Raw genomic sequence first — 12,069 nt, 5'->3', positions numbered from 1 at the left:
GGTGGCAACTCAAATGAATACTCTAACTATCGACCTATAGCCCTACTATCCCCCTTAGCAAAAATAATGGAAAAATGTATTCACCATCAGCTTCTAAACCATTTAATTCAACATAACATACTTGCTGAAAGCCAACATGGCTTTAGGCCATTCCACAGTACTACTACTGCCCTCTTATCTTTTACAGATACCATAAACAAAAACCGCAATAACAATGTTCTCTCTTCCTCTCTATTTATTGATCTCTCACAAGCATTTGATATGGTAAACCACTCTCTACTTATAAATATTCTGAAATCACTCTCTCTTGATACTTTGGCTGTACAATGGTTTACTTTGTACCTCAGCAATAGGCAACAGGCTGTGCTCTGGGAGAATAAACTATCATCCCACCTTCCAGTCTCACTCGGTGTCCCTCAGGGCTCCATCCTAGGCCCTCTCTTATTCTCAATATTTATCAAAGATCTCTACCTAGCTATTCCTCAGGCAACATGCATACAATATGCAGATGATTCTACTTTAATCTGTGCAGCTGAATCTTCAATAGAACTACAATCCCTAACTCAGAAAACATTTAACATAGTTGAAACCTGGTTCTTAAAATGTTGCCTTCTCTTGAATCCCAAAAAAACAAAGCTCCTTCTCTTTACACCTACCCGCAAATCCATGCCCTTAGATTTCTCTGTCATTTCTAACAATGGCACCCTCATATCCCCTGATTCTACCACTAAACTCCTAGGAATAACTATAGACAATCACCTCAGCTTTGATAACCATATTAACAATACTATAAAAACAGTCAACAGAAAAATGGGCTCCCTATACAGGATTAAATATTTTTTCACTCCAACCACCAGAACTGCTATTGCCCACTCTCATCTAATCTCAACACTCCTCTATGCCTCACCTATTTACACCAACCTATCCAAGAAGAATCTTCTTAAACTCACTACATCTTACAACAACATTGCCAGATTTGCTACTGGTAATCACTTTAGAACTCATCACTGCCAGAATCTAAAACAACTAGGATGGCTTGAACTGCAAAATCAGCTTTATTTTAACCAACTAACCATTGCTCATAAGATCCTCAACCAGCCCAACAACACTCCTATACTCTCAAACCTCATTACTCTCTATAAAAATCTGAAAATCTTATGCTCAGCTAACAAACCTCTACTTAGTATTAGTAAGTCTAATAATATGTGAGGCAGAGCACCTCGCTGGCCTTGTTCAAGAGAAATCTTGACCAATGGATGGGAGATCGCAGATATACCCCAGGGATTACCTCAGTGTCACTGCTCGACAGAGGCACAGCAAAATAATGGGTATAGTTCCCCATACTAAAGGGGTGGCGTAAGCCACAAAACTATGGGCTAGGCTTGTAAATGCCCTCGGGCAGATAGCCTAGTATGAACCTATGAACCTATGGCAGGAAACTCTCTTTTCTCTTACACAACTGGGAAATACTGGAATCTTCTACCTAGTGATCTTATATCACTTCCTTCCCTACCCCATTTCAAACAAAAACTCAAAATACACCTTAGAACACACTCGTTGTGCCTTTGCACTAACCCTGACTAACATATTACCTTAATTACTAAGTTTCTCCTAACTCCTCTTTAAATATAATTTAATGCTCTTTCTGCAAACTTTAGAAAAATAGCAAACCTACTTCAGTGACGTTCTACCTCACATGGATATCTTGAGCAACATGTTATCAATACTCTTATGCAACCACTCTCATGAAATTGTAACCCTTAAGTTTAATCTACCTCATGTGAATATTTTGTCCCACATTCTTGTAAATATTTTGTCTTGTAATATACTATAAAATGTTTGTATCTACTGCTATGTTAACTTGATTGTAACCTGACAAACACTGTTTGTATTTGTAACCTTATACATTTTGTTACAATGTATCTGTCTTTGGAGCTTTTCTCCCCAGGCTTCTACTGAAAATGGACATATATCCAGTTGGACTAGCCCGGTCAACAAATGTAAAATAAATAAATAATTAAAATAGTTTAGATTTTGATTTCCATTTTCTAGTAATTACTTTTTTGGCAGCCACCATTATTAGACACAGCAAGGCCTTACCATGTCTAGGCAATTCCAATTCTGTATCATAGCTCAGAAAAATCATCTCTCTTACCAGACCAATCTGCCCACACAGCATCTCTGACACCACATCCCACAGGGAATCTTTAAAGTCTGCCAGCTCACCTCACGCCTGGAAAATATGTTCCCGATTACCTCTTTCTTCCCCTTCACACCTCCAGCATCTGCTGTCTGCCTGAGGAAAGATTATCTGGATTCTTCTTGGAGTATGAAAATATCTGTGTAAATGTTTCCAGGCAAAAAATCCTAAATCTTCTAGATTTTGTTGCATATTTGGGAGATATACATATATCCTCCTATTGTTTCTTTGTGAATTGTTTATCCACTGTCTCTTCCCAATCCTTTCCAAACTCCTGTGATTGATTCTTATAGTTATCATGCAATATGTTATATGCTGTACTAATTATTCCTTTTTTAATGGCAGCTTCTGTTGTTCTAGATTCTATTAAAAACTCTTCCAGTGCTGGTCTTTCATTTAGGACCCCCTATTTCTTTCTCTTTGTCTATACTCTGATATCAGTCCCAGATAGGGAAGGCAATCTCTAACCTGCAGTCCAAATACATTCTTGATATCCTCCCGTTCTATCATTACTGGAGAAACTGGCAAAGAAACCAAGGTATTAGTGGTGATTGGTCTGATCAGGATTCAAAGTACCTTGTTTAGTTTAGCAACAACATTTTTAACTTAAGGAGAGTTAGATTAATTTTTGCATGCTGTGAGTTTTTTCTTTTGTTATACAGTCTGATTATATTAGGGTTCCACCATGTGGGTTATTTCTGACATTTTCATTGTATTTGTTTCTGAGAGGGACACAGAATGTGGTAGTGAAGGATTTTGCATAAGCAGTGGGATCATCAAGGTTGTGGGTATTTTTTTTAATTTATTCAGGTTATCACTCAGTTTTAGTAGATTAGCCTTGGCATAATCTCTGAATACTGAGGTATTGGAGGATGCTTGAGGCTTCAGGTGAGCGTGATTGACTTGTGGTCTGATTTGACCAGATAGTAGGTTACAATAGGCGGGGGCAGGGTGGGGGTGGGGGCAGAGCTGTCTCATACTGGTAAGGACGAAGTCTAGGATTTTATCTCTCCTGGTTGAGATTTGGACAGGGAGTTTGTTGTTATGATGTTCAAACATCTCTGGGCATACATGTTTGAGGATATATGTCTCCCTGCGGATGGTAGGGCAGTTGAAGTCTTTTAGGAGAATGGTGTTTTTATTAATAAACAGGGACTCCATACTGGTTAGGTAGGAGGCATTGGTGTTTTTATTAATAAACAGGGACTCCATACTGGTTAGGTAGGATGTATGGGCCACAGGGGACATAGAGGGGGGGGTCCATAGTTAGCTATGATGTGATAAAAGCTTTTGTTTATAGTGACTTGGGCATGGAGGAGTGTGATGTCCTTATCTTGTCTTAAAAGTTTGGAGGTGACATTTATTTTAACAATATAAAAGCACCCCTCCTCCTTTAGTGCCTCATTCTAATGTGGCAGGCCTGTATAGGTGATAGGCAGTGCAGCCCTCCAAAGATGGAGTGCTTTCACTGGTCTTAGACCAGGTCTTAGTGATGATGGACATGCCTACATTTTCCAGAGTGCTTGTAGGGTGTGGAGTTTTTTTTATGCTCCTAGCATTGAGCAGCAATATATTTATGTTATCTGGATTCTGTTTTGTTATATTGGATGCTTTAGGAAATTGACATTGCCTAAAGAAAGGCACAGTGGGGGTACACTCATATTTAATCAGTGTATGAATGCCTGGGGGCAAAGTAGTTAGGATTGTCTGCCATCTCCTCCCAGGCTGGTATACATATTCATACAAACACAAACAGGATGGTCTAAAAAAATTGTTCTTTTTATCTGCATTTACTGTATTTGTGTTCTTCCTACTTTATTTTGCTTTTGCGTCATCTTAAAAGTACTCAATTGTATTTATTACTGCTTGGTGTAACTCATTCTAAGCCTTTTAGTTTAAGCACCTGGGCTTCAGACCAGTTGTTTTACATTAAGAAGGTTTGTGCTCTGCACTGTAGTGGCAGGACAGGTAGCTTACATCCTTCTAAGTTGGGAACTGCTGATTGAGGGCTCAGTGACTGTTATTCTAAAAGTGTATTAATTCTGGTTTAAGCACTTGGGCTTCAGGCCAGTTATTTTACATTAAGAGGGTTCGTGGTCTGCACTCTTGTGGGAGGAGAGGCTGGACTCTGCCATTCTGAGCTGGGAATTTCTGGTTAAAGGCTTATAGTGCCTGCATATTTGAACTGCTTCTTACTGAAATTGGTACACCTTGTTTGCTGTAGCATAGCCTAGATCCAGGCCTGCTGAATCTAGCTTTGTTTGTATAACTTGAGCACTAATCCAGGCATTCTTTAAAGTATTTAATTGTATTTATTACTGCTTGGTAGTAACTTGATTAAAGTATAGCTATCATTCTAAGTCTTTTGGATTAAGCACTTGGGCTTCAGACCAGTTGTTTTACATTAGGAAGGTTTGTGACCTGCATTGTGGTGGCAGGACAGGTAGCTTACATCCTTCTAAGTTGGGAACTGCTGACTGAGGGCTCAGTGTCGTTTATTCTAAAAGTGTATTAGTTCTGGTTTAAGCACTTGGGCTTCAGGCCAGTTATTTTACATTAAGAAGGTTCGTGGTCTGCACTCTTGTAGGAAGAAAGGCTGGACTCTGCCCTTCTGAGCTGGGAATTTCTGGTTAGAGGCTTATAGTGCCTGCATATTTGAACTGTTTCTTACTGAAATTGGTACACCTTGTTTGCTGTAGCATAGACTACATCCAGGCCTGCTGAATCTAGCTTTGTTTGTATGCTTGTTGTTTGTTTAATTGTTATTTCCCTGAAATGCTAATTCCACCTAAAACGCATCTTTTCAGCGCTTCTGTGGATCCCTAGTAATATCTGCATTGCTTACTGTACTTACTTCCTTGTTTTACTTGAAAAAAAAGTTACTGTTTGTCATTTTTGCATTTAAGTTACCTGTAACACAGTCGCAGTCTACACACTCAAGTGCGCTAGCCTCCTCTGTGTATTTAAAGTAATTTAAGCTCTGCATTTCTGTTATTTCTGAAAAAAAAATTCCTTGTTTTCCCACCTTTCTGAACTAGTCTAGTCAAGTTTTCAGGCTTTGCTGAATCCAGGACTGTGGTAAAGGTTCCTGTGTTGCCCATATCATACTTGGATAGTTAGGTGGCCTCCTTGTTCACTGTGAGAGAGAGAACTCTGAGCAGCCTATCTGTCCCTGTAGGAGTGGTCCCAGCCCAGCAACTTGTAGCTCATTGGCCATTTTGGGCTAATTTCTATCCTTTTTGATCTCCCTGGTATAAAAACCACTTAGCGTGGTTTTGCGCACCGTGCAGCGCTGTTTAGCTGCGGTTAAACTATTCCAGGCTCCATAAAGTCTGCACTTCAGTTTTTCCATTGAAACTTGAAACACTTCAACCCAGCACTAGAAATAAGGCAATTTAAGACCAGCACTTACTAAAACTCACTAAAACTAGCACTATCTTACAGCTTGCACTTCAGCCCTATACTCAGGAAGTATAAGGCTCTTTACTCATCCAATCAGCAATACAGTCCCAACCATCTATTCAGGCATGTTCAAGGGACAGCTTCAGGTGTGCTCTCTGGGCCAGCTAGTGAATCTGGGCATCCTGAGGCAATGTTACAATTGCCTCATGTACACAGACAACCCCCTCCTCCTCCCAACCAACACAAACATATGTGAGAGATGCAGCTACACAGTAAAACTGGAGGCTAAGCTCTCTCAACCCACGACTGGATCAACCAGTCACAAGGAGAAGGGCAACACTAGCACCACATTACCAGACTCACATAGACCAGCCATAGCTGCACCAGAAAACAACTCTCAGAAACATGCAAAAACATACTCGGAGGCTCTAAATAAGAACCTGCCTAAACAACAGAGACCTCCTAAGCATACACCCAAGCAACCCCCACCCCAAAACAGAAACCAGGTAACACATATGTCACAATGTCAGTGTGCCAAGCAAAAACAGCCCCTAAGGCTAAATAACACATTAGTAATCGGTGATTCTATCATCAGGCACACAGACGTCCCACTCACTAGACTGAACAAGGAGAAGGTTACCGTAAGCTGCTTGTCGGGTGCCAGAATCCGCCACATAACACATGCACTCAGGTCACTCCACAACAAGTACAAATATGACTCTGTCATTGTACATGTTGGTGTAAATGACCTGAGATGTACCTCCCTGGACTACATGAAAAGAGACATGGAGGAGCTCTCTGACCATGTAGCCCAGGCTGGTATGACTCTGACTCTGAGTAGCATCCTGCCTTTGCCCAAAATGATGCCAGCATACAAAGAAAAAATGATCAGTTTCAACAATTGGTTAAACTACTGGTGTCATTCAAAGGGGATCCAGTACTTGTCAGCCTGGGATGACATGCTTGACAAGCCACGTTGCTTCGCCAGAGACGGCTTGCACCTGTCACCCCTGGGCTTTCAAATACTGGCCAAAACTCTTGCCGCCCCAATACTGCCTTTTTTAGGCAAGGCTCAAAAGACAAACCCACCTCCATAAACAACAATAATAAAAAAAAACTGAAGGTAATGTTGCTCAACACCAGAAGTCTAAACCTCAAAATGCACGCACTCAAGGCTCTCCTTAGTATGGAAGAAATCGACATATGTGCAGTGACAGAAACCTGGTTCAAGGCTCCAGAGAGCACCCCAGCAGTACCAGGCTATAACTCCTACCATACCTTTAGGTCCCAAAACCAGGACCGGAACACAAAAGGAGGGTGTGTGTCCATATTCATCAAGAACACCCACACCTCCAGGTTAGCAGCACAGCACGCTGAATCTGAGACCATCCAAGTGCAATTGACAGCGGGTAAATTGACTGTTCAATTTATAGCTTGCTACAGATCTCCCACCTTGTCTCAGGACCCTCACGCAGCATTCCTGAGAACATTAGAAAGTATGAAGATTCTACCCAACACCATGCTACTGGGTGACTTCAACTATCCAAACATTGACTGGGAAAACTACTCAAGCTCAAACACCCTAGCCCAATGCTTCCTTGAGTTTATAAACTCAAACGCCCTTGAACAGCTGGTCACCACTCCCACAAGAGGTGACAACATACTGGACCTGGTCATCACCAACATGGGGAACCTATGTTCCTGAGGTAAACTCGTCATTGGTAAGATCAGATCACAAAGTAATCACACTGGACATCCACACCCCAACCCCCCCCCCCCCCCAGTCAAGGAAATCAAGGTAAAAAACTTCTCTAAAGCCAACTTCACACTCCTCAAGACCGAGGTGGGAAGTTTCAAAGCTCCCAATCAAATGGAAAATGATGACCCATCGGCAGAATCCTTTACAAGTGCATTCTATGAACACCTTCAAGAATGCATGGACCGAGCCATCCCAAGTAAAACCAAAACCAACTCCTCAAAAAAGAGGAAGCCAGTCTGGTGGACCCCGGCCATAAATAAACTTTACAACAGAAGGAGGAAACTCCTGCAAGATAGAACAAAATCCCAAAATAAGAAGGCATCTCTGATTAACATCAGTAAAAAACTGCGCTCCCTCATTAAATCATCCAAGGCCAACTTCGAAAGAAAAATAGCCAATGACTCTAAGGATAACCACAAGGCCTTCTTTAACTATGTCAAGAGTCTAGGGGCAAACTCTCAAATATGCTCCGAGCTAGTGCATAATGGCCATAAATACACTGAACCAACCGACATTGCCAACATCCTGGCTGACAGGTTCAGTGCAAACTTCACCCCCCCTACACCAAAGGGGCTAGCACCCATCCCAGAAGAATGTGGCGCTCCAGATATCTCAAGACACACAAGTAAAGACAGCCCTTGCAAAGGCCAAAAACACAGCATCAGTGGGACTAGATGCTATCCCAGGTTGTGTCTTACACGAGCTTCAAAATGAACTAACCCCCCATCTCAAATCACTATTCAAACTCAGCCTCTCTACAGGCTATGTACCCAAAGAATGGCGTACAGCAACAGTCGTACCATTCCACAAAGGTGGTGACACAACTGACCCTGGGAACTATTGCCCTATAAGCTTGACTAGCTTGGTCTGCAAAGCCATGGAATGCATTATCATGGAGCTCATTAACAGGGACATTGGAAACCTCCAGACACTGGACCCCACCCAGTTCGGCTTTGTTAAAGGCAGATCTTGCCTCCTGAACTTGGTTGACTTCTTCGAAACAGTCACTAAGGCCATAGATGAAGGGAAGGTGATCCACACAGCATATCTGGACCTCGCTAAGGTGTTCAACACCATCCCACACTCAGGAATCATAGACAAACTCACCAGCTTAAATATTAACCCCTATGTCACAAGATGGGTTGCCAATTGGCTTTCAGACAAAACCCACACGGTAAGAGTGGCAAGTACCATGTCTGACTCTAAACCAGTCACAAGCGGAGTCCCACAGGGCTCAGTCCTGGGACCCCTCCTGTTCGGTATATATTTCTCTGAAGTACAGGCAAAGGCGGAGGGACTGTGGCTAACCAAGTTCGCAGATGACTGTAAATTGGGTGCAATAATTGACTCTCCAGCTGACACAGACATCCTGCAAAGGGGTCTCACAGAGACAGACACCTGGTGTCAAAGTCACGGCCTCAAGCTAAATGCCAAAAAATGCATAGTAATCCCATTTGGGAAAAACAAAGTACCTACAAACTACCACATAGATGGGAATCCACTAAGTACAGAAGAGGTAATTAGGGACCTGGGTACCCAAGTAGATAGCATGCTCTCCTTTGATAACCACATAGCCAAAACTGTCAGGAAATCCTTCTATGTGGCACACCTGATCACAAAGAGTTTCTCATCCAGATCCAAGGAGGTGATTGTGCCCCTTTACTCCTCACTCATTAGGCCCATAATAGAGTACAATGCCCCATTTGGGATGTACCTCAGTAAACACCTGCAACAACTAGAAAGACTACAGAAGTACCTCACTAAGAGGATTAAGGGCCTTAAACAATTACCCTATGAAGCATGACTAAAAAAGCTCCAACTCTTCTCAGTCGCTTACCGTCTGCTCAGAGGTGACCTATGCCTGACCTATAGGGCCATGTCAAACCCTGAACTAATGGACATGCTTCACCTCAAGAAAATAAAATCCCTCAGAATCACTCATTCTAGTGACTTGAACCTATATACAACAACAAACAGGGCATGCTGGAGGGATAGATTCCTGTCCCAGTGACTCCCCTCACTCTGGAATAGAATCCCAATCCATATTCAGCAGAGTTCCTCTCTGACCCTTTTCAAGAGAAATCTTGATGAGTGGATGGGTAATCGTAAGTTCTACCCTGGGATCACTTCAGTTGCCCTGTTGACAGAGGCCCAGATTACTAATCTAATGGGGAGGTGAAAGCCATCACTCTGTGGCTAGGCTTATAAATGCCCATGGGCAGATAGCCTAGTACTTACCTATGAACCTATGAACCTATGAAGGTTATATCATCCATAATGAAGCATGGCAGCTTCATTTAGAGGAACAAGAGGTGTTTTGGCAAGTAAGAACGCCAGCTTATGTTCCCCAGGGCTTAACGAATATGCCTCTATTAAGTGTATTTTAAAGCTTAAGGCATTATTTAGATAATAAGTAAATGATAATAAAGACAAACATGATAAAAGATTTATGTGCTTCTAAATTGAGTAAGAAGTAAAGTTCACATAGGTTTAAGATACTTATATTTTTAATATACATACACATATACACAAAAACATAAAATACGAGTTGTTATACGTTTTGGTAGGAGAGTCATATGACTGCTCAATAATAAGGGATGAAGGTTTAATGTTGGTGTCATAGTTGTTTCTAACAGAATACACAGTAAAATTACAATTTTAAAGGGGTATATATATATATATATATATATATATATATATATATATATATATATATATATATATACACATCCACTTGCAGGATTCTCTGTGTGGTTGTTAAAGAAACACAATGACACCAATTTTGGCTCAAAAACTGCCCTTGTATTTATGCCATTACATTACATTAGGCATTTATAGGTCATAGAATAAATATGTGTTTTTATTATTAGTTAACATTCTTATGAACTTATTGTTTAGATGGAAAGATGTTGAATATATGGTATTATATGTATATATTTGTGTTTTCAACATTAGATCTAAGGTTTTTATATGTGATTCTTAGGCATTTTATAACCACGAGGTAGTGTGCCTTTTAATTTGAAGCATAGTAATGATTTAATCCCAGGACAAGGTTTTTAGTATTTTAACTAATTAAATAATTATATAATTATTAGATTAATTATGTTTTATATAAAAATAGAAGGTGTTTTTTATGTAAAATTGTCTGATGAAGTTGGGGTATTAGCCCCTTCGAAAGCGCTCACAATTAAAAGTCGTGTTTAACTGGCTAGTGCAAGTGTTACTACTTTCGTGACCACCCTGTTTGTGTTTGTTTAAGTTTTACTTATTGAATTCTTTAATACATATGCATGAACACACACACACACACACACAAACACACACACACACACACACACACACACACACACACACACACACACACACACACACACACACACACACACACACACACACATCATAATCATTTGCATGCATTACGGAATCATTCTCGGTGATGGTAGAATATTACTCATTGCTAAGTTTATACATGTCTCGGACACAAATTCTGTCTGGTCCATGTTCAGGTATGGCTTTAACAGAGAACATTTACAAGCAGATCATACAGGTTTCTATGCTGGAATCAGGATTAGCAAAAAAAAATGTAGCAGCATCACAATGCATGGTGTCTGTAAAATAAGTTACTGGTTTAAAAAAATGAACACTAAGAAAATAATACTTACTGTTTTGAAGGCCCATATGTGTAAAAATGGCAAAAGGAATCATTACCGCAAGTTGACTGGCATGTTTGAAAGTCAGAGGTAGTAATAATGCTGTAGTTGTTACCTTCAAAACTGATATTCCTATATATGGTTTCTGCACATACTGAAATAAAAGTAAAGGGATATAATATATTACAATCATCTTAAAAAGTGTAAACTGTACCATAGTTCTCTTATATAAGGAAACAGTTGCACTGGAGATTAATGCAATAAGATGCACATTCACATGTTTCCACAATCAGACGCACATGGGTTTAATTACCATATTCGCCATTTCTTACTCAACACAAACATTTCATTATCATCTCATTATCTAGGTTTTTAAGCTGGGTTTTCTGGCGCAGGGTCAATGCCCAACGTTTGCTATTAGCAAGCCCTTGTTCAAATAAGTAGTTAACATGCTGCCATCTGTCTTAATTCAAGGACAGCCTGATAAGTCTTAGGGTATACATTATATGGTACTTTTAACAATAGCCCATAAATAGTGCCATTTGACTGGCCAAACATTTTAGTAGTGGTGAGCTACAGTTCCACAGCAAAAAAGCCCATTGCGTGGGCACCTAAAACCACTCACATTTACTGCCTATGATAAAACTTTGGTGGCAGGGTCATGAAAATAGATTTAAGAAATCTTAAATACCTCTCATTCCACATGAATTAAAATAAACTAGAATCTGTTATTCTGGTTAAAAAATGTACTCCCTATGGTTAAATACCCCAACATTTATGGCATGAATTAGCAACCAGCCTTTAAATGCAGAGGGACAGGCATAGCCAGCTTTAGGCACTAGCAAACCCTGTGGTCTCTGGGGGCCCCCAACCACAGCAGGTTATCTTATTTTGATATTTTGTAACATGTCTGTTAAACCAATAAAAGCTAATAAAGCGATCTTGTGTACCCAGTGAACCAGATGGATTGTAATAACTGTTATATATTTCTCTTTTAAAATTCAAGGGTGTCTCTGGTAACAGTAGCACTGTTTTGTCTAGTAACAGGCTTCACAATT

The 12,069-nt window shown here is 40.4% G+C and overlaps 1 protein-coding gene across 1 annotated transcript in view; it reads right to left on the bottom strand.

Annotated features, from left to right (window-relative positions):
* LOC122794669 (coagulation factor XI-like) overlaps positions 1 to 12,069 on the bottom strand; it is a 565,810-nt gene that overhangs the window by 364,459 nt on the left and 189,282 nt on the right. Inside the window, exon 4 of the mRNA XM_044063291.1 lies at positions 11,024 to 11,165. Within this exon, the coding sequence (XP_043919226.1) occupies positions 11,024 to 11,165 (142 nt within the window). The remainder of the gene's footprint in view (positions 1 to 11,023; positions 11,166 to 12,069) is intronic.

This window comes from Protopterus annectens, chromosome 2.part1 (genome assembly GCF_019279795.1).
Source record: "Protopterus annectens isolate FY-2018-M chromosome 2.part1, PAN1.0, whole genome shotgun sequence".
Taxonomy (NCBI): Eukaryota; Metazoa; Chordata; order Ceratodontiformes; family Protopteridae; genus Protopterus; species Protopterus annectens.
This window is presented reverse-complemented; position numbering and strand designations above follow the sequence as displayed.